Here is a 23,883-nt window from a genome sequence, read left to right on the forward strand (position 1 = left end):
GTATTTTGTTTTAATTTTTATTGGGGAATATTGGGGAACAGTGTGTTTCTCCAGGGCCATCAGCTTCAAGTCGTTGTCCTTCAATCTAGTTGTGGAGGGCACAGCTCAGCTCCAAGTCCAGTCACTGTTTTTCAATCTTTAGTTGCAGGGGGCGCAGCCCACCATCCCATGCGGGAATTGAACTGGCAATCTTGTTGTTGAGAACTCATGCTCTAACCAACTGAGCCATCAGGCCATCCATCCGGAAGCTCCATGGCAGCTCTTTGTTTTCAATCTAGTTGTGGAGGGTGCAGCTCACTGGCCAACTGGTAACCCTGCCATTCAGAGCTCACTCTCTAACAAACTGAGCCATCGGGCCTCCCCAGCCCTGTGTTTTTTATTGCATGACTTTTGCATAGTGTGGTGATCTTTAGGAGCACATGTGTTATGTCATAACAGAACTGACTGTAGAGGTTTTAGAATAAAAATAATACTTGGAGAAAATGTGAGTAAATGTGAGTAAATGACTGTGAGTAAATGACTAGGATCATAAATGAATGTATATAGGAGAATTTCAGACAGAAGCTGAAATCAGTTTCACTCATTCGTTTATACATTCATTTGATAAATATTTGTTGAGTGCCCACTATAGTGCCAGGCTATTCTAAGTGTTGGGGATATGACAGTGAAAAAAAAGAGAGACAAAAGTCTCTGCCCACCAGGAGCTTACATTCTAACTGAGGAGAGAAACAAACACAAGATAAATAAATAAAATATATAGCATGTTAGATAGTAGTCAATGCTAAGAAGAAAAAAATACAGCAGGAAAGTTGATATGATGTGTCAGGGGATGGGTTTAGCTATGATGGGTTTAAATATTATTTATTGCTGTATAACAAATTATTTTAACACATAACAGCTGAAGACAATAAACATTTACTATCTCGCAGAGTTTCTGAGGGTCAGGAAGACAAGAGTAGCTTAACTGGAGTGGTTCTGGCTCAGGATCTTTCATAGAATCACAGTCAAGGTCTTGGCTATGAGCCTCCATGCTCAACTCACATAGCTCTTGACAAGAGACCTCAGTTCCTTGCCTCTCTATAAGATTGCTCGTGACATGGCAACTTGCTTTCCCCAGAGGGAATGATTCAAGATGGAAGCTGCAGCCTTTCATAGCTTAATCTCAGAAATGGTATATCATCACTTCTGCCATCATACAAACCGACCCTGGTGCAATGGAGCAGACAACAGGAAAACCCAAGACTGTGAATATTAGGACACGGGGATCATTAGGGGCTATTTTGGAGGCTGGCTACCACAATGACCAAGAAAAGCCTCATTAAGAAAATGACCTTTGGATTAGCTCTTAAAGGAAGTGAGGGAGGTAGCCACTAGGATAGCTGGGGGAAGATCATTTGCTCATGGAACAACATGAGCAAATACACATGGCTGGTGTGTTTAAAGAACAGCAGGGTGCAATGAACTACAGCAGAGTAAATGAGAGGAAGAGGAAGAGAAGATGTCAAAGAGGTAATGAAAAGGAGGATGCTTTTATCTTGACCCTGAGTGAAATACAAGTGTTGAGCAGAGAAGTGACATGATGTGACTTAAGATTTAACAGAATATATCAGATTGCTGTGTTGAGAATAGACCAAAGGGAAATAGGGGCAGAATCAGGAGAAATAATGGTAGTCTAATTCTGAAAACCTTTTGAAGGTAGAACAGAGAGAATTTGCTCATGGGTTGGCTGTGGGATGTGAGAGAAAGAGGTGTCAAAGATAACACCAAGACTTTTCTGTCCAAGTAACCAGAAGAATGGAGTTGCCATTTATCTGTGTTTGGTAGGACTGAAGAAGGAACAGTGCAGGCATTCAATTTTGGATTTGTTAAATTTGAAATGCCTACTAGACATCCAGATGGAGATGCTGAGCAAACAATTGGGTAATCAAGGCTGGAGTTCTGGATAGAGGTTCAGGTTAGAGATACAAATTGGGGCATCACCAGATATAGATGGAATTAAAAGCTTTGAGTTTGGGTAAAATCCCCTATGGAGTGAGTGCAGATGGAATGCTGTGTGGCCCAAAGACTGAGCCCAGTGCACTTCGGCATTTGGGATTGGGAAGGGGGGATCAACAAAGAGGACAGTGAGAGTGGCCAGTGAGGTAACAATCAAGCCAAGTGAGTGCATTGTCCTATAAGACCAGTGAAGACGTCTTTCAAGGAAGACTTAGAGACCTTCATTGTCAAATGCTGCTCAGAGGTTTTGAAATGTCCATTGGATGTAGCATGTTGGGTTCATTAGCTACCATGACCAGAGCAGTTTTGGTGGAGGCAAAACCCTCATTTAAGTGGGTTGAAGATAGAGTGAAAGGAGAGAAATTGGAGACTGAATATTCTTTCAAATAATTTTTTGTGAAGGAAATGGGGGTCACACTGAAGGAGAAGAGAGGTTGCTTCTTTTTTTTGCTTTTTTTTTTAAAGATAGAAGATATAACAGCGTGTTTGTATGCTAAGGAAATGATGAGAGTAAAACATTAATGAAATAGGGGAGGCAGAGGGGAGAGTTGCTGGGGCAAAATCTAGAGTGGGTGAGAGTAGAGATATGTACTGTGTTTCCCCAAAAATAAGACCTAGCCAGACCATCAGCTCTAATGTGTCTTTTGGAGCAAAAATTAATATAAGACTTATTATATATTAATATAATATATATTTATATTATTATATATTAATATATATATTAATAATATATTAATATCAATTAATATGACTTATTACTATAGTAAAATAAGACCTGGTCTTATACTATACTATACTATACTATACTATACTAATACCAGGTCTTATATTAATTTTTGCTTCAAAAGATGCATTAGAGCTGATTGCCCAACTAGGTCTTATTTTCAGGGAAACACAGTAGTCTGTAAGTTGAGGGGTTGTCCTCATCAAGGAGCGTGTACAGTATCTCCACAATAGCAGGAAAGGAGGCAGAGCACATGGTCACAGGAGCTGGGCAATGGGTAGATGGGATAAGGGCTTCAATTCAGAGTGAGGATGAAGAAGGAAGTCAAGTTTTGGAGGGAAGAGGAGAAGTGAGTGTCCAGGAGAGCAGGAAGTATGGCACGATTGCTATGCAGCATTAAGGGTTACATGAGATAGGGATGGCTGGATGGCTCAGTTGGTTAGAGCACGAGCTCTCAACAACAAGGTTGCCAGTTCAATTTCTGCACATGGGATGGTGGGCTGTGCCCCCTGCAACTAAAGATTGAAAATGGCGACTGGACTTGGAGCTGAGCTGCGCCCTCCACAACTAGATTGAAGGACAATGACTTGGAGCTGATGGGCCCTGGAAAAACACACTATTCCCCAATAAATCTTTTTTTAAAAAAAAAGGGTTACATGAGATAAATGGTCATGAATTTAAAGCAGACCAGTCAGCATAGCTGTGTGAGCTGTGTGTTGTTCCAAGCCATGTTCACCTTTGTGGGAATAGGGGAGCTAGGTTCAAACAAAGTTGTAAGTTGTAGTTTGGCTAAGTGAGTATGACAATGAATAAGAGGTGTATGGCTGGCTCTCCTTATATATATTTCTATAACTAGGAAGACCACATGTGCTGGTTTGCCTAGGACAGTCTTAGTTTATGCCTGATTTTCCAAGGTGATTAGTAATAGTGCTCCCTTTCACTTTCAAACTGTTTTGATTTGGGTAATAAATGCAACGATCATCCTACCTAGGAGCCAACATTGGACTCATTGAAGTTTTCTGAACAGAGCATTCATCATTGTTTGACTTTTAAAAAAACACTAGGTTGTAAATTTCTTGTCATGTTCCATACTTTTTGTCCCCTGTATCTAGCATAACTTTTACATGTGGTCTTCTCTTCTCTCAATTAACCCCGCAAAACACAGGTGGCTCAAGACTAGAAGAGCCATCAAGGATAATCCCAGCTTTAGTCAAACTCTCCTAAATCTCAAAAGAAAGGAAGGGGATTGAGGCAATTTACACACCAGGAGGACCTTTCATGATCTTGTCAGGAGGATTACCAGGGCACAGTCTTGAGTAGTAAGAGGAGACGGAATCAAGACCGTGCGCGAGCCATGGAAGAGGCAAAATTTCAATCTCAAATGTTCTTGTTATCTGTTGCTGTTTAACAGATCGCCCTAAAATTTAATGATTTAAAACAGTGGCAATTGTTTACTATCTCTCATTATTTCTGTGGGTCAGGAATTTGAGTAGAGGGTGGTTGGGCAGTTGTGATTTGGGATCTCTTATATGACTGCAGTCAACTGGCTAGTGCTGGAACAGTGGGGGATCTGAATAGTTTGGGGCTGGCAAGATTTCTTGCTCTCTTCATGTAGTCACAGGACCTTTCCATGTGGTCTCCTGCTTGAACTGATTTCAGGTTTCTGCTGGCATGGAGGCCTCAGGGTAACCAGATTGCTGACATGGTGGCTGGAAACTTCAAGGATGAATGTGCTGTTGACTTAGCCTCGAAGTCACAGTGTTACTTCTGTTACAAGTCTGCCCAGTGTCAAAGGAAGAAGACGTAGAAATCACTTCTCAATGGGAGGAGTGTCAAAGTTGCTTCATAGGAAGATCACATGGGATGGGCAATATTATTTTGCCCATTTGGGAAAATATAATTGTGACATGAAGTTTGGGTTCTTCTATCTTGCTTCCTTCCAAAGATTCTTGTTGGAAGGCTCAAGACCACATGTTTTTGTTAACTTTAACCATTTTTATGTTAAGGATTCTTCCCCACATGGAACTTCTTACCTATACCCCTTCTTGATATGTGGTGATGTGTATTGCCCCATGTCCAAAGGGCTTACGGAGGATGAGGATTGTAGGCTATACCTCCTTAGAGAGAAACTTGACAGCGTGATATGAACAGTTTCATTTCAGCAGTTCAAAAAGTTATCAGTATGATATCAATGATGGATTAGTTTTTGTTTGTTTGTTTTTTCTGTGTAACAGATTACCACAAGTTTAGTGGCTTAAAACAACACACAGTTGTTATGTCATAGTTTCTGTGGGTCAGGACTCTGGAGTGTTTTAGCTGGATCTCTGCTCATGGTGTCACAAATCGTCAGCTGGTTTGTCCTCACCTGGAGGCTCAGCTACAGGAAGGCCAATTTCCAAGCTTCCTCAGGTCATTGTAGAGTTCATTTCCTTGTGGTTGTGTGACCTAGGTCCCCATTTTCTTACTAGCTGTTAGCTGGGGACGGCTGTCAGCAACGAGAAGTTGCTCTCAGGTCCTGGCCATGTAGCCTTTTTCACAGGCCCTTTAAACACAGCAGCCTGTGTCTTCAAGGACGGCAACAGAATGTCTTTTATGCTTTAAATTTCTGACTTTAAGAGAGACCCTGTCCCTTTTAAGGGCTCATCTAATTAGGTCAGGCTCATCCAGGATAATAATATCCCTTTTGATTAAAGTCAACTGATCTGGAACCTTAATTATATCTGCAGAATACCTCCAACTTTGTTAGATAACATAATCCTGTTTACAGGTCCCACCATACTCAAGGTGAGTGGCATACACAGAACATGCGCTCCAGGGGATGGGAATTCTGTCCACTGCACTTAATTTTGGGGAACTTTTGGCCAGCAGGTCTCTTATATCAATCAGGTTAAATTTTTTGAATGGAAGGGAATGTAGTGCCCATGAAAGGAACCTGGAAGGGTGACTTAGAGGGGAAAACCCTCAGCCTCCTTTGTTTATGGCATGGGCCATGCACACCACAGCTCACTTTAGGATGGTGCTTATGACCCCCATTTAATAAACTAACAGAAAAGGTTATTTTTAAAAAGGCAATTCATAAAGAGATAAGGAAAGATGAAAATAAATGGAAAATTAAACCTGTAAGAAAAGACAAGATAAAAAGAGGGGAACCATAAAGTTAAAAGTGATAAAAAGAAACAAAAAATATGATTGAGAACAAACTGTTTAAGTGAATAGAAGAGTTATAAAATAGTATGAAAAGGCAGTACATTAAACTGTGCCAAGTCAGTTCACAATAAAAAGTGAATGATTAAAAGGATTAAATAACTTTTAAAGGCTAAAATAATAAAAGTAAATAAAATATAAGAAACTAAGATGTAAAGAATCATAGTAAGTGTCTAAATATGGAGCAACACAAATTCAAAAGCTTAGCAATCTCAGGCTAAGTCAACCAGAATTCAAGCTGAAGCAACCATACAATCCAACATCCCTATCTGAGTGTCTTTTGCAACCAGAGTTCCTCACCTGAACCACAAAACACAGAAAATTATTTGAGTGACTATTTTCTCAATGCTCCCAAGGGTGGCACATAACTAGTACAATTGAAATGCAAAGGAGAAAAATTAGTTCATTGAACACAGTGGGTACCTAGAGCATTAGGGCTTAATTCTCTCACCAAACTGGCTGACCTGTGTCAAAAAGTATGCAAGTGAGAAAAGATTAGTCTATTTGTTGTAGACCTCTGGGTTGCTTTGGAGAGACAAGTGAGAGGTGGAAACTAACACCAGATTTCTGGGACATTTGTCCCCTTAAGAGCTGCTCACTCAGGTGATGACTGACTAAAAGTTTATCACTTTGGGTAGCTGACTGAAAATAATAAAGCCATCAACAAATGTCTTGACTTCACCCGGAGGAATTTAGAGAGGTAGCGGAGAACATTCACTTGTTTGATTACTCCATCGGTCTCCTAGCCAAAGGCACAGGGAGGACTTGTGAGTTCGTGCTTTTTCAAAAAATAAGGCTTTTCCAAATTCAGATTGTGATGGGCCAAAACTATTGTGTGAAGACTGATGCTAGACCAGCCTCAAAGTCTCCTTTCTTTTCTTCCCCTCCAACATTACGTAAGTGAACAAACAAATGACTGCTAGTCTCGCACAACTGGACTCCTACTGGCCAAGGGACTTCTACAAAAGCCTAGTTAGTCTCCCTTAACTCCAGAACAATCTGACAGTGATGTAGGTGATGTTGGATCTGCCGGCAGTTTCTGAGTGTGGGCCGGGATCGTGTCTCCTGAAGCCGAAGAATGGAAACACGGACCAGGAGAGGCAAAAAGTTTTAAAACTGTTTATTAGAAGCAGGAGAAGAGGTTGCACCTCCTGAGCAAGAGGGGGTCCTGAATGGGGGTGCCCGTGACAGAGGCAAAAGCTCTTATTTTTATGCTTTCCCTTGTTTGCTTGGGGAAGGGGAGCTGTTTGAAGAAGGGAACTGGCACCTTCTAATGAAGTTCATCTACCAGGTTTGTTCTGCTTGCCCATCCTGAAGGAATTAGCAAAGTAACCCACTCTTATCCATCAGATCTGCTCCATTTGTCAGGCCAAAATGAATTTATGATTAACCTCAAGGCCTTGTTACATTATGCCCTGAAGCGAAGGATTTCAAAACCTGAAGTTTTAAGATATGGCTGTCTTTGTTTATTCCACCAGGGACCTCCCTGTCTACCAGGGACATGCTAACTCTCCTGTATCAACAGGACTCAGTGCCCACCAGAAGGTAACTATGAGCACAACCTGCTAAATTCTGCTTGACTTCTTAGCTTCACGGATGTGCTTGATACTGTTCCCTTGAAACACTTACTTTTTTATTTTATCTGTGTTGTGTAACAAATTACTCCAAAACTTTAGTCACCTAAAACAACAAATATTTATTATTTATTACAGTTTCTGTAGGGCAGGATATTCCAGAGGATGTTAGCTGGGTGGTTTTTTTCAAAGTCTCTCATGTAGTTGCAGTTGGATGTTTGCCAAGGCTGCAGTCATCTGAAGGCTTGACTAGGCAGAGGACCTACCAAGATAGCTAGTTCCCCTCTGGTTCTCGGCAGGAAGCCTCAGCTCTTCATAATGTGGATGTCTCCATAGGCTATTTGTGAGTCCAAACAACATGGGATAACTTCCCCTGGAAAGAAAAAGGAGAGATTTGCAGTCTTTTTATGACTGAATCTCACATATTGTCACTTCCATTTTATTCTATTTCTTAGAAGTGAATTAGTATGTCTAACTCATACTCAAGGGGAAAAGAATTAGACTCTGTCTTTTAAAAGGGAGAACCAACCCGTTTACCTTGTTAGATTCATTGGTTGAGACGCTGCAAATTAGATTGACAAAAGACAGACTAGCAAGAGAAAAACAGTTTATTGACACACGCAGAGCTTATACATGGGGAAGAAACAGTGATTAGTAACTCAAAGGGTGGTTAGAACTTAGGCTTGTAGCATCTTAACAACATTTGTAGAGAACATTTGTAGAGAAGTGACAAGACAAAGAAAAAGGGTTTAGGCTTCCAAGAATGGCAAACTAATATATGGGGAAAACTGATGGAAGATAAGGGTTACCTCAGTCACGTTTGTTTGTAGATTCCTCTCAGTGCTGTCTCTGGTGATTAGGAGTTTTAGGCAAATAGTGGGAGAGGGCAGAGAGCTTTTTTTGGTATTTGCTGGTTCTCAGTTGTCTTCACTTCAAATTAATCCTTATGCCAAAGTGGTGTGTTTGGGGTTGGCATATTCTGATTCCCTACAATATCAAAGAATTTGTGGACATATTTTAAAACTGCCACACTTATCTTTTGCAGCAAGACAACCCTCCTGGTTATCTTCCTATGGCTCTGGCATCTCACTCTCAGTGTCCATCTATGGTCTCAGGTATTATTCCTATCCTTAGAATGCTGCGTTTTTTGCTTATTTTGTTCTTCCCACTCCACATGTTTGCTCTGGGCCATCCTACACTCCTATATACCACCTTTGGGCTGATCATTCTCCAACCCAGGGGTTGGCATGTTTTCAGAAAGGGCCATATGGCTTTGTGGGCCAAATGATCTCTATTGCAAATATTCTACTCTGTTGCTATAGTGCAAAAGCAGCCTTAGACAATGCATAGACGATAATACTTTATTTGCAAAACAAGCTGCCAACCAGCTGGCTATAATTTGCTGACCCCTACTCTACTTATATCACCCTATCAGACCCTTCTCCTGGACTCCAGATACATGCCAACCTGCCCTCCGGGTATTTCTTCTTGGATGTCTCAGAGGTAGCTCAAATTCATCTCTCCCCTCATACCTAGCTTTTCTCTTCCATTCTCTATCTTGTAAATTATATCCCCATTTGGTCAGTTGCTGCAGCCTGAAAACTAGAAGTGATCCTTGCTCATCCCTCTCCCTTATCTCCCATGTCAGATCAGTGAACTTCCTGAAGTTATCCCAAATCTGTCCCCTTGGCTCCATCTCTACTGCTACTACTCAGTTAATCTATCAGTATGTCCTGCCTGAAACACCACAATAGCTTCCTGTTATAGGCAGAAAAATGTCCCCCAAAGATGTCCACGTCCTAATCCCTAGAACCTGTGAATGTGCCACCTTACACAGCAAAAGGGACTTTGCATTTGTGGCTCAATTAAAAATCTTAAGATGAGAAAATCATCCTGGTTTATCTGAATAGGGCCCAGTATAATCACAAGGCTCTTTATGAGAGGAGGCAGGAAGGTCAAACATAGACAAGGGAGGTGATGATGGAAGCAGAGATTGGTGTGATGCTCTTTGAAGATGAAGGAAGGGATCAAGACCCAAAGAATGCAGATGGCCTCTGGAAACTGAAAAAGACAAGGAAATAGATTTTCCACTCAAACCTCCAGAAGGAATCAGGCTGACAACATTTTGGCTTTAGCCGAACTTAAGACTTCTGACCTCACCAAATTTGTGGTAATTTATTACACTTACAGTAGGAAATGAATACACCTCCTAACCCTTCCTCCAATCTTGCTTTATTCCCATCTATTCTCCCCACCACCCAAAATACAAATATGATCTGTCACATCTCCATATAAAACACTTCCGTGATATCCCTGCATCCATAAGATAAATTCTAAGCTCCTTACAAGACTCCATCACTGGGCACCCATCAGTTTATGCTCTATAAATTTAAATAATGAATTTCATGTCCTGCTCTCTCCTCTGTTAGAATGAATGTTCTCTGTTTACAACATGCTTTCTTCTCCTCTCTCACCTGACTAACTTCCCAATTTAGACATGACTTCTTCAGTGATGGCCCCACCCCCTCATTCTGAGTGCATATCCTCTACTGGAGACATCATTATAGTTTCCCTCTCAGTCCCCGGGCCACTTTATTGTCATGACTTGTGAACTTATAGATGGCACATCTCTCTTGTTCACAGCTCTGCAGCCAACACCTGGCATGATGGCTGGCATATACCTGTGAGCCCTGAATACATAAACGGATAAGTGGGGGGGCCCCAAGACTACCCAAGGGGGAGAGAGATGTGGAACCCACAGCGGGGCAGGTGGGAGTCTGAACTGTCCTCATTTCCCTTCCCGCTCAGTCTGGTGGAGAAGATGCTGGGAAGGGGAACTGGGAGTCACTGCCCTCCCGCTGCAATTAGCGAGTCTTTCATTCTCCCTCTACAAAGAGGAGAGAGCAAATGAAAGGGAGATAAAAGTGCATGTCCCACAAAGGATATCAGGAAGGGGGGGAAGGAAGGGAAGGTGGCGGGAGAGAGAGGCAGAAGCAGAGAGAAAGCCCTGAGGCCTAAACAAATGTCTAAGCCAGCTAATTCCAAGGACCCAACAGTGGAGACACACAACAGGAAGCCCGCAGGCCACGTGGGGATGTCCACCCGTGCAGCCAAGGAGGAGAAGGAGTGAAGGAAGATAAAACACCCTTGTGAATGGCCAGGGAGAAGGTGGAGAGGGACCCCAAATGGAAATGGGACAAAAGCATGAAAGAACAAGATTGCCACCATCCCATGAGCCACTCCACCCGGGGAAAGCAAAGAGAAGCTGGAGACAAAGGTAGAGGGAGGAAGACGGAGGAGAGGGAGGAAGCATGGACCTGCACTGGTGACTGTAAGCACAGGGTAGGGGGTGGGGGGTGAGGGGGGCAGCAGAGTGTTCTCCGAGGTGACCTATATTTGATGAAAGAAATTCTTCCTGATTAGGTTTCTTGTGTTGGAACTTTATATATAGACTTTAAGGATGAACCAACAAAAGTCAGGTGGTCTTGAGCCTTCCAATGGTGTGCTTTTGTGTCTGGCTTCCTTCTCTCGACATTATGCTGCATGTAGTGGAGATGTCATTGTCATTGCTGTATAATATTCCACTGTGTAAATATGCCACAATTTTTATACCCATTCTTCTATCTGGTGAAGGATTTTAATTCAGGTCCACAGTCTTTTATCTGAAACCTTGGGGCCAGATGTGTTTCCAAATTTTAGAAAGATGACTACGGTGCATGCAGCTCTCTATGCAGGATCTGTACTAGAACCCTGTGATCAAACATCTCAACATTTCTGCAAGGAAATGCATGAGTGTTTATCCTATAAATAGCTTCACCCCAGTTAGGATCAGGTTTTGCCACCAAATGAGTGCAGGCCAGATCGGGTTATGCCTCCAAATAAGGGATGACAAAATTTTTGGTTTTCAGGGCTTTTGGATTCAGAATTGAGAGCTAGGCATTGTGGACCTGTACTTTACTAGTCTCAATCAAATGTGCTTTTGGAAATCCTAGCAGAAAGATGAACTGGATACCACCTTATGGATTTCAGCCAAAATCAGAAAGAAAGTTTCCACGATGTTTAAGCAGTGAGATGTGGCCTGAGAAGGAAGTTGGAATTGGCTAAATCGGGGCTCAAACCCTGACTCTTTGAGAGATGGGGAAGACCCAATACTGCTGGCTGCTGAGATTCCTGATTGCCTTAGTCTATTTGAACATTGTAAACCTTCTTTGTTTTTATAACCTCAGCTCCTAATCTTATAAGTTGATTATTTTTTGTGCATAATTTTAAAGCTCATTTCTCTCTTTTATTTTTTAATCTGTTGGTCCTCTAGTTCTTTTACTTATCTTGATCATTCTTTATCTCTATTTTGTCCTTTATAATTTTATATTACATTCTTTTATCTCATCTTATCTTCTCGTTTTTATTGTTATTGTGCTAGTTTTTAGTGACTGGGAGAAGCCACTTGAGGTTTGGAGGAGCAAGCAGAGATAATTTACCCTCTGCCCTTTCCTTTGGGTTCAGATTGCTTTGTATTTGGGAAAGTTTCTTTCCCTGAGATTTCTTGGGGGGTGGGGAGCCCTCAAAATTTAAGCTCAAGCCTTAACCAAGAATTGGTTCTGGGACTTTTGAAGCCTTGGAAAACACCGAATCTCAAAGCAGGAAGCTGTTCTAAGTGGAGGGGATTTATTTCTGGGCAAATATTTCTTTGTTCTGGGAGAACAGACCCTGAATGCATAAAACCTTCCCTGTCCTCACATATAAGTACTCATCATGCTTTCACAGGTTCAAGAATACGTCATGGTGAGGATGCAGCAACATGTGTTTAATCTTTCCCTTCATGACAGATGTTTCTTTTCTGTAGGGATGTAGGAAACATGGTTCCTGTAGGTCACATAGACAAGTGAGGATGTGGTTTTGTTCTAGCTATTGCTTCATGGGGCACAGAGAGGAAGCTGACAGGAGGAGGGCCAGGCACTAATTCTCTCACAACTGACAGAGATGCCCTTTAACAGACAGACTGAGGGAACCTTAGATACATCTGGGGGAAATGTTGCCATCTCTTCACGAGGTAACAGCAGACTGAAAAACTCCGACTCTGGGAAGTGTGTTGAGTGGAGAGACAGGCTAGTTAAACTCTCTGCTCAGAATTGGGCCAAATCCTAGACTTTCCCTTTTGTCCCAAGGTGCTGCACATTATGTGAATTGCCCTAGAATGGGGCAGACCCCAAGAGGGAAGGACATCTGGGAGAGGTGGGTATGACCGTGCTTTGGGGCTCTGAGGATTCCTGAAAAGAAAGGCTGGATAACCCCCCCTCCCCAAATCTGCTCTTTGTGGAAGGAGAAGGCAGGCCTGGGGAGCAGATGAGCAGTCTGAGAATGGGGCTCGGGAACTCAGAGAACACACCTGGTCCTAACTCACTTCTCACATCCCCATTCCTCTCCGAGGGACCCAAGTCTTCACCCAGCTTTTGTCTGAATAGTCCCACTAGATTCCAGCTCAGCTGTGAGCAACTAGGGAGCAGCCTGTGTCCTCACCTAGGAAAAAGTAGTGGAGAGGAGACCTGCCTCCCCAGCCCGTCCTCCCACATCAGTGCAATGAAGATAACGGGGCTTCACAGGGATCAGTAAAATTACCCTGAGGGTAACCTCAGGGCTGACTCCTGGAGAGCTGGGGGCTGAATTGAGGGTTATTTTTAGTTCATTTCATCATTTAGTTGCATACTGCTTTTTATATCATTTTAATAATCTTTTTATTTCTTTTAACTCACGTTATTTTTTTTTATGGACTACTATATTATTTTTATTTCCCCTTCCTATTTTCTATTTCTTCACCTTAATAAACTGGGTGCTGGGGACCCAGGCCTCAGAGGAGAGCTGTGAGGCCACTCAAGCAAAGAAGGCTACATGCTCTGCCCTCTTGGATTGAACCCCCAAATCCTCTTTCCAGGAGAGTCTCGTCCCCAGTGACCCTTCCCAACTCTTAAAAACTCCAATCTGTGGAATTCAGGAGTCCCCAGGCTACAATTCTCCCCCAGGGTGATAATATATTTACCTATACTGATAACATTTCGACTAGGGAGATGATGGTCACACTTACTATTTTTATAATTAGAACGGTAACACATACTCATCATCAAGAAATGCAAATACAAAAGTATATGAAGTAAAAAATGTATGTCCCCCAGCTCCCCCAAGTCCTGCTTCAAACGCAGAGCAACGTTGGTAACATAAGATATGTGTGGAAACAGTCTGCAGCAGAAATATACACATACCCATTTAAAATTTGGTAGGTAAAGCAGCAACCTTGGTAACATAAGATATGTGTGGAGGGCCGGCCCGGTGGCTCAGGTCGTTGGAGCTCCGTGCTCCTAACTCCGAAGGCTGCCGGTTCGATTCCCACATGGGCCAATGGGCTCTCAACCACAAGGTTGCCAGTTCGATTCCTTGAGTCCCGCAAGGGATGGTGGGCTGTGCCCCTGCAACTAGCAACAGCAACTGGACCTGGAGCTCAGCTGCGCCCTCCACAACTAAGACTGAAAGGACAACAACTTGACTTGGAAAAAAAAAAAAAGTCCTGGAGGTACACACTGTTCCCCAATAAAGTCCTGTGCCCTTTCCCCAATAAAATCTTTAAAAAAAAGATATGTGTGGAAACAATCTACAGCAGAAATATACACATGCCCATTTAAAATTTGGTAGGTAAAGCCAAATTGTCCTCTAAAAATGCTAAGCCAATTTTTATCCCTACCAACAGCTTATAAGAAGGTCCCTTTACCCACAATCTCACTAGCACAGTAGAGGGTCTAAATCAGACCTTTCAAAATCTTTTTTGGATTAGCTCACCCCTGCACTGCAGCCCTGGTCCCAGGATATCTGGATGCAGGAAAGGGATCAATGTGAGTGACCCTTGTCCATTAATTCTCTAGGAGATGCAGTGTCCTCATAGGGCTAGGCTTCTGCTCTTGCTTCTCCCCCAGGCAGGCTGGGCCTTGTCACCAGGAAGGTCCAGCTCCTGCAGCACATGCCAAAGGGCTTCCTTTCGCTCCGCAGAAGCAGAAATTTACCCACTTACTCAGGAGACCCTCAGGTGTGATAGAAACTGGTCTGCTGCCTGAGTTTGTGTTCATGTGGCCAAACACACACTGAGCCTCAAGTACGCATCAGCCTGAAAGTCCATACGGATTTTTCCCAAAGTCTGATCCTTTCCCAGAGGGAGTGAGCCAAGCCTTCCCTCCACATCCTCCCACCACATCTAACAGCATTGCATCGATTTGTGTGCCTGGCATGGGGTTGCAATTCGGGAGGTGGGTCTCCCTGCCAACCTGCTGCAGTGGAGTGAGCAGTATGTGGATGAGCAGGGAGGAGGTGAGTTTCAACATAGCTTTGGAGATGCTCTATCTGCATATGAGAGAAATGAACAGGAGGGCAGCCCAAAGAAAAGGTAAACAGTTGAGGCTATCAGGTGGGACCAGGTGAAAAAGAGCCAGAGGTGAGGGGAGAAGGAAAGGTGTAGAGCTGCCTAAAAGGAGGCCCTCCTGTCTCCCGAACTTGGGTACCAGGTCTTGCCAAGGCCTAGCAGCAGGTTGAAAGTGAAAGCTAGTGACTATCTCAGACAGTTGGTTTGACTTCTTCCTGAGTTAACTGAACAGCTATCTTTGGCCTCAAAAAACAGCTCTAAGTTTTCTTACTTGGAAGGTAAGGCAGATGTCATCGTCCTTCTCCTTCTCTTTCAGTGTTGTGGCTCTACAAGACAGGAACCCCAGAGAGGGAGAGGTCAGGGGCTGTAACCCATGGTACTAAGTGCCTGGATAGGTCACCTGAGGTCAGCCTGGTTATGGTGGGTGAGGGGTCCCTGACAGGGATGAAAGGTCCCTTAATCCCCAGTTGCCCTCAAATGGAACAAAACGTCTCCTTTGAAGAAAAGCTATTTGAATCAACAAGCTTACCTTTAGTTATAGGCTGGCTTACCACGCATCCATTCCAAACCTCCTTTCTTTTACCAGTCTCCACTTTAGAGGCCGGGAACCCTGAAGCCAACTTTTTTGTCTTCTGTAGCTCTAGGTGACTTGTGACAGTATCCTGGACAATTAGACATAGCAACACCTGCTTGGGTTTTGAGAAACACTAGCTTTTTAATAAATGGGACAGATGTGTCTGGTGCCATCCCTTCCCCCTGTTACCCATCTTGAATGGGGATGTGATACCTGGAGCTCGGGCATCCATGATGTGGCTCTGAGAGAAAGGCTAAGAAAGATACAAGTTGCTAGCCCTAATATTATAATGCCCCAAACCAATGCCAGCTACTGACAACCTCCAGACTTCTTGCTAAGGAAAACAAACCCCGACTGATTTAAACCTTTGTTAGTTGGCTTTTCTGTTTCTTGTCATTGAAAAGCATTCCTAAGTAATAAACTTACTTATGGATGTTTTCCTAAGGAAGAAGGCTTAAAAGAGCCCTCAGTCTCCACAGTTGAACAGGAAAGATGAGTCACCAAGGCCTCCATCTAGGAAAGGAAATATTGGAAAGGAGCTCTCTCCTTCCCCAGCATGCCCTGGACCTCCTAGTTCTGCTCAGTGCCCCACGTTGGCCTCATCAGGCCGCCAGATGAAGGGCACTGTGTTGTTCACCCCGTGCAGGAGAAATCTAGGCCCCTAGGCTGAGTGCCAAAGAACTGAAAAAGACAGCTTCACCCTGATGCTTCCTCTGCCCCTCTGTTCCCTGAAGATCCCAAATAACGCTCCTCAGACCTGAGCCAGGCCTTGGGCTTCACTCCCAGGACAATGGCACAGCTGGTGCAGAGGAACGTTTGTCTGCTGTTCCCCCACCCCTCCTCCCTCGGTACCTAGGAGCAATGAGACCCCATTCCATGAGGCTTTCCAGACAAACTCTGGGGATTCAGGCAACCTGGAATATAAACAGCAGATCCCAGGGTGTAGCAGAATAAAACTTAGTGTCATCACATTACCACCTTTGTTCAGGGATGTGAACCCCCTAGTTAATCCTCACCAATTGTTCCTTCTCTCTCTCCTTCAAGGGTGCCTCTGCTTCTTCTTGGCCTGCCCTCCATGTATCCTCCATCCTCCACCTCTTCTCACTCTCATTCGTCATTCATTTTTATGTCTTGCATAGCTCCTGGAACCCAGGGTCTCTTTCTCTGGCCTAGGCTTCCCTCCTGAGCTCCAGCCTCATATACTCAGCTATTTCTTGCATATTTGCACCTTGGCACTATAAACTTAATGTGTCCAAAATATGAATCTTGTCCCCAAATCCGCTCCTACCTGTTCATATCTTCCTGGTAGTAATACCCCCATCTTAATTTCCTGTTGCTGCTATAACAAATTACTGCAAACTTAGTGGTTTATCACATCACAAATTTATTATTTTACAGTTCAGGAAATTGGAAATCCAAAATGGCTTTCATTGGGCTAAAAATCAAGAAGTTGACAGGGGGGCAGTCCTGGTGGCTCAGGCAGTTAGAGCTCCAGCTCCTAACTCTGAAGGCTGCCGGTTCGATTCCCACATGGGCCAGTGGGCTCTCAACCACAAGGTTGCCAGTTCAACTCCTCGAATCCTGCAAGGGATGGTGGGCTCCGCCCCTGCAACTAAGATTGAACAGGCACCTTGAGCTGAGCTGCCTCCTGGATGGCTCAGTTGTTTGGAGCACGGGCTCTCAATCACAAGGTTGCCAGTTCGATTCTTCGACTCCTGCAAGGGACGGTGGGCTGTGTCCCCTGCAACTAGCAATGGCAACTGGACCTGGAGCTGAGCTGCGCCCCCCACAACTAAGACTGAAAGGACAACAACTTGAAGCTGAACAACACCCTCCACAACTAAGATTGAAAGGACAACAACTTGACTTGGGAAAAGTCCTGGAAGTACACACTGTTCCCCAATAAAGTCCTGTTCCCCTTCCCCAATAAAAAAAAAAATCTTTAAAAAAAATAAAAAAGAAGTTGACAGGGCTGCATTTCTTGTGGAGGCTCTAGGGACAATCCATTTCCTTGCCTATTCCAGCTTCTAGAGGCTGCCTGCTTTCTTTGGCTCACGGCTGTCTTCCTTCATCTTCAATGCTAGCAATTGCATCACTCTACGCATCGCTCTGAATCTGTCATCATATCTCGTTTTCCAAATGTCTTGCCTCCTTTTTTTCACTTATAGGAATTCTTATGATTATGTTGAGTACCACTGGATAATCCAAGATTACCTCCCCATCTCCAGATCCTTAATTTAATCACATCTGCAAAGACCCTTTTGCAACATAGGTAACATATTCATAGTTTCCAGGGATTAGGAGGTAAACATCCTTGGGGGCCATTATTCTGCCTACCACACCCACGTCGACTCTTCCCTTTAATAATAATTATCACCTTTTACTAAACATTTTTTTTTAGTTTGGGCCCTGAGCTGTCTTTTTATTCCTAAGTATTTCCATATACTATAGAGACAATACAAAATGAAATGAGGCCTTTGGATGCCCAAAATTCTACTGGCAGGAAGAAAGCTGAGAAAAGTTACTCAGCTGCAAACACATGCTAGCTTTCATGGAAAAGGAAGGATGACACAGAGGTCAGAACCAAGAACTCAGAGGAGAAAACCAAGAACCAAGGAGAACTATTCCATCTGCCCGGCTGGATTTCAGAATTGCTATGGACCATTTTCTCTCTTTTGAATAGGAATGTATACAGCAGCTATCTTATAGGAATGCACATAGCAGCCACATTGTATCTCAGGTATATATATAGCAGATGCCAGATAACTCATCTCTTTGTTTAACTGGTCAAGAGAAATATTTCATGGCAGCTGTGCTTAAGGAGCTATACCTGAGGAGATTTTTCTGCACCTGGATTTGATTTAGATGATGAGATATAGCTGATGCTATAATGGGGCGAGACTTTGGGGTCTTTGTGACAAGGTGAAGATATTTTGCATGTGGGAGGGATGTGAACATTGGGGGCCAGAGGGCAGCGGTAGCCAACCTTCAAGAGAGCCCCAGCGATCCCTACTTCCTGAGAGCCACACATTTGTGCAGTTCTTCGCACACTGCACCAATAGCAAACAGCAAAAGTGATGGTATGTCACTTCTGAGATGGTTTGTCAAAGACTGTGACCATTGTTTTGAGTATGCGAGCTCTGTCACTCTCTTGGATTACTTACTCTGGGGGAAGCAAGCTGCCATGTTGTGAGTAGCCCTATGGAGAAGCCCACCTGGCAAGGAGGACAGACCCTAAGCCAGAAACACCCTGCGAAGCTGCTTCCAGAGTCCAATCCTCAGAAATTACCGTGTTTCCCCGAAAATAAGCCCCAGTTAAGATTGTCATCCAGACAGACCCATTTAGTACCAGTTCCAGAAGAAGATGACATGACTGTATTTGAATAAATGTAGATTGTAGTATATGAAAAAAATAAGACATTCCCTGAAAATACGCCCTAATGTGTCTTTTGGAGCGAAGATTAATATACGACCCTGTCTTATTTTCGGTATAAGATCCAGTCTTATTTTTGGGGAAACATGGTATGTGAGATAATATATTCATTGTATGTTACTAAATTTGGGGGTAATTTGTTATGCAGCAATAACTATTTCAAAGGGCTGGACAGGTATGAGTGAGGAGATCCCTAAAAGCAATTCCATGGTTCAAATGTCCTTAAACAGCTATGTTGACTAAGGCCTCTTTTGTAGCTCTTTCCTCTGCCCACGCTGCCTGATGTTGATACAGCCAACTTTCTAACCATTCAGCTCTCTCCAGAAGGGTTAATCTGGCTTTCCAAACCAAAGTATCGCCTGTGTCACTCATTTCTAGGCCTTCCTGCAGTAATTCTCTGCTTAGCATTTATCACTGTGATATGTTTGGTGGGTTTTACTATCAGTCTCCCCAACTAGAATAGAAACTCCATGACAGCAGGGAGCTTGTCTCTTGCTCAGCACCCAAAACAGCTTGGCATAAATGAGTCCAACAAGTTCTCATTTCCTACCATCACTTCGCTACAGCCATCTCTCTCACTGAACTACTGGAAGTTTGTTTTCAGTCACTCTGTTTCACACATTGCACTTTCTCCTAGAATGCCTTTCCCCTTTCATCTACAATTGATGAAAACCTACATATCTTTTAAGGAAGTTCAGCTGACTGAGTTAGCTGCCCCATAGCATCAGAGCTTTCCCCACCATAACATTCACCATCCATTGGTGCACTCTATTGTCTAACTGTCCATGCCATGCCAGATGTTGAACTACGGAAAGCCTGGGCTGTTGCCTTCACTGCCACATCCCAGGGATCCAGCAGAGTGCTGGGGCTGTGGCAGTACTCAATAAGCACTTGGTAAGGGGAGAGATAAATCACGAGAGAGGGGAAGGCCCTGTGACAGGTGGCTGGGATTGGTCTGTACCCACACTACATTACCCCTTCCCCCTGGGCCTTGCTGGCTGAGGATGGGGTGGGACCCATTCTACACCTCCACATGCCTCACTGAAATTCACTTAGTGAAACTCCCTTGAGAGAGCCAGGTGAATTGTGGACACTGGAAATGGAGTTGGAAGTGGGCAAAGGAATGACCTCAATGGCCAGGCACTTGTACCCCAGAACAGCTTTTTATTAATCTCCAGTGGGATGCTACTAGTAAACCTGCCCTTCCCGCTGGGTCCAATGGGCTCTGTGAAGGTTGCAACAGTAGTGGGACCTCTGCTCTCCCTCAGTGGATTGAAAAACTGCATTACTGTCTGCCCTCTCCTACCACATCATGGCAGGAAGGCCAGTGGGTGGTGATGGCATGAGTGATAGGAGAGAATAGATGAATTAGAAGACAGAAACTAAGTGGGGAAGAAGGAGAGGAAGAAGTGGGGCCACTGCCAGCTTGCACAATTGAAGACTCTCCCACTTTGAAACTCCCAACACAGCCCCCTGGACGCACAGCACCCCCTGCCCAATATAAAAGGCCCTTTCTCAGAACAAAAGGCCTGTCACCGAAAGCACTTATTTAACAATAACAGCAAAACACACAAGGTACAAAAACATTTTTCTCAAAAATTTTTTCAATTCAATTCAACAAATATTTATTTTCCTGAAAAAGCAGAGATATATAAAGAAGTAGAAACGTGAATTTTTTCTTGTTTTTGATTGAAAAGCCTTTCGGCACAACCAGGAGAACAGCATTGCCCCAGTGAGCCAAAGCACAATAGGAAAGCATTTTTAAAATAGAAAAGAACGCTAATATATAAATATACCAAGGTCATTTTAAAACACAGTAGAGCCTCGATACTAGAGTGGGGGATGGGTCTCAGCCTCACAGGATACTTGTGTTCTGTCTTTGTGTGAGCTGTTTGGGACTACAGTTTAATCCAGGGTGAGCCTCCGTCGTTCTTTTAGCAAACCATGTGATACAGGGGTACATGTAAAACTATCATCAATAAAGATATATCTAACTAGGAAAACTAATTTAGAAAGCAAATGGGAGTCTAGAGAGTGAGCTTTGGGTAAAGAAAGAACACTCAGTTTCCTCATCTGGAAAATGGACTTGATGACCTTTACTGTTCCTTCAGGCACTAACAGGCTATGATTCTAAAGGGATTACTCAGGAATCCAGGGGCAAAAATGGTAGAGGAGATATGAAAATCCCATTAGGGGCCTTCTAGTTACCTCTGTTAGAAACAAAGGACCAGGCTAAATGAATTGAAACTCCACAACTCCTCTAAAGACACCTGCTGTGTCCGGCCCGGGTCCTGGCAGGTGTGTCACCGTGTGCTGTGCATGCGTCCTTTACAGCTTTGCATCACGGGTGAAATTGGTCTTTGCCCACACTGTGCATATCTATATGTTTTAGTGATACGTGTCATGCAGAACGTCGACCTGGGCAAGTTGTGTGAGACGGTACCAAGTTAGGTACAACCTGCTGCCAGGTAGAGGCAAGAGGCATTGCTGAGCTCACCAGAACTTTTCCAGGGTGGTGCCAGAGAGCGATAGCTTTACCCCAATGGTGAGAAGTCTGGGTGAGTAGGAGACGAGTTTCCTGGACTCTGCGTCTATATGTACTGTAGTGATAAGTACAATAATTACATTGACTTGTTAAATATTGTTTTGAGTTGTTTGAGTCCCTCCAAGGAGATTGCCAACAACTGCAGTATTTGAAAAGGTGCCACGAATACTGTAGAGAAAGCCCAGAGGGGAGACTTCCCCGTTGTGCTGCCTTACTGGGCAGAGAACGAGGACTCTCAGGGCTCATTCCAGTTTTCTTCTTAGCCCTGAAGCTCTTGTCGGCTTCAGCTGCCTCTCTTTCTGTGCTGTGGTTCTCTGTCCCCATCCCATGCCAAACCCACAAGGATGCAAGAGAGGGGACCTGCCATGTCCTCTGTCCCTGCCCCACGCCCACAGACACTTCTTTGGTAAAGGCCATTCCTTGACTTAATTATTTGCAGATCTTCTTTCTCTTTCGAGTCTCCCAAAGTCCAGGACTGTTCAGCTAATTAAACCTGGAGGGACCTGGAGGAAGAGACCTACGCCCTGAGCCTTTGCAATCCGGGTTGGGCGATTAGGTCATAATTGATCTTTATTGTTGCAGAGGAGCGTTTGTCACCCACCTGCCCCATCCCCCGGTTTCTGAAGCTTAAGCTGACCTGCCTGGGCCTGGAGTCCTGCCCTCAGCTTGCTTGAGGGGGACGTGGGACAGCGGCTGGGCTGTTTACTCATTTGCTCTCCTTGGGGGCCTCAGCAGCTGTGTCCCCCAACTCCAGATTTTACTGCATTTCTCACTCTCCTTGTCACAGCCCCACTTTTTATCTTTCTGGCCATCTCGGTCACTGGGCCTCCTATCCTGATCAGCCCTCCTGGGGACCAAAGCCTAGGGTGAGAGGGATCTGCTCCTGCGGGTCCCGGCAGTTGCCTCCACTCCGAGTTTTGAGAGCTTTCCCAGGCGTGCCCTGGAAAGGAAACTGGGGCAGGAGGAGTGAGGTTCCCTAAAAATACATTTAGATTTCCCAGTGGAGGGATGAGTGGGAGGGTGGAAGCCAGGACCGTGAACTAACTACACTGGACATCCAGTCCCACTTTGTCTCCAAGGTACAGAGGCTCCTGCTGGAAAAATCCTCCCTGAAAAACAATGGGAAAGAGAAAAATTTCTCCTACCCACATATAAATCTCTAAGGGCTGTCCTAGGTCGTGGAGATTAATTATATTATTGTTGGTGATAATAATAGATTTTATAGAGTACTCTAAAACATTTTAACTAATTCCATTTGCTCATCAGCATGACCTCATCTGTCCGGGGCCATGAGGCAGGGCAGAGATGAGCTCCGCATCAGAGGCAAGGGAACTGGAAACAAGAGCAGCAAAGTGACTCGCCCAAGTCAAAGCCAGACCAGTGCCCTGCCTCACCCCCTCAGCTCAATTACACAGTTTCCTTGTGACAATATGGGGGTCTCCTCAGGGCAGTCATGACTTTCACTTGCTGGGTTGAAATCCCCTGGTAAGACCACCTGGAGATTGCTTCCCTTGACAGGGGATTCAAGGTCTCCTACTTCTGTTATGTGGCAGGTCGTTCCTGGGCCCACCCATGTCATCTTGCTCTAGAGAGCAGTATCCCTCAGAATGAAGGACCAACCACAGCAACCATGACTGCAAGCCCACCGAGTGCCAGGTGTGTGGCGAGAGTATATGTGGATTATCCCACGTACTTCTCCCAACAACCCTGAGGAAAGGGATCTCTGATTACTCTTATTTCTCAGATGAGGTGATAGGGGCAGAGAAGTCAACCTGCCTTAGGTCACAAAGCCAGTAGGAGGCAAGAGCCGAGATTGAAGCCCAGGACCTCCTAGACTCTGAAGCAGGTACTTTTAAGTGTGAAAGATGTGCTGTGCCACAAGTGGCTATTCTCTGGAGGGGAGGGGGAGCACATTTCAAACTTATGTGCCACCCCATTAGAGTAGAGACATTGATAAGAGAAACCAAAGTGCAGCAAAGATGAATTTAGTGTCGGAAAACGTGAGTGCAGGCATGGCACCTAGAGATCACCTACTGATGATTACAGAGTACAGGTGAGAAAATGGAGACCCACAGAGAGGGAGTGATTTGCCCTGGATCAAACGGCAGAGCCAGAACTAGAACTCTGGTTCCTTGGATTCCAGGCCCACAGATGCCCCTTGCTCCAGCCCTGTCCTTGGCAGCTTCCTCCTTCAGCTTTATAATTTTACCCCCCACTGCCTGCCATATCACACGCCTTCAGCAGAATCTATGAGCATCAGCCCTTTTTAGCCCGTAGAGAAACTTCTTAGATTGGAAACAACCCCCCAAACACAAGCAAGCAAACAAACAATTCCTCAAATAATTAATGAGCTCTCTGAGCTATGATCCTACAAGAGTATCCTCATACAATTCCTCCCAAGCCCATTCCTTCATCCCCATCCCGGTGCCCATCCC

The 23,883-nt window shown here is 44.3% G+C and overlaps 1 protein-coding gene across 4 annotated transcripts in view; it reads left to right on the forward strand.

The window, feature by feature from the left end:
• Positions 1-23,883, forward strand: part of SOX13 (SRY-box transcription factor 13) — a 205,908-nt gene that overhangs the window by 115,917 nt on the left and 66,108 nt on the right. The window contains exon 1 of one of the 4 annotated variants that reach the window (XM_081026368.1): positions 10,151-10,266. The exons of the other annotated variants lie outside the window; for them this stretch is intronic. Coding sequence (XP_080882494.1) covers positions 10,244-10,266 — 23 coding nt within the window. The 5' untranslated portion in view covers positions 10,151-10,243. Of the gene's footprint in view, positions 1-10,150; positions 10,267-23,883 lie in introns of those variants that run through there. 4 annotated transcript variants of the gene reach the window in all.

This window comes from Rhinolophus hipposideros (genome assembly GCF_964194185.1).
Source record: "Rhinolophus hipposideros genome assembly, chromosome: 19".
NCBI lineage: Eukaryota > Metazoa > Chordata > Mammalia > Chiroptera > Rhinolophidae > Rhinolophus > Rhinolophus hipposideros.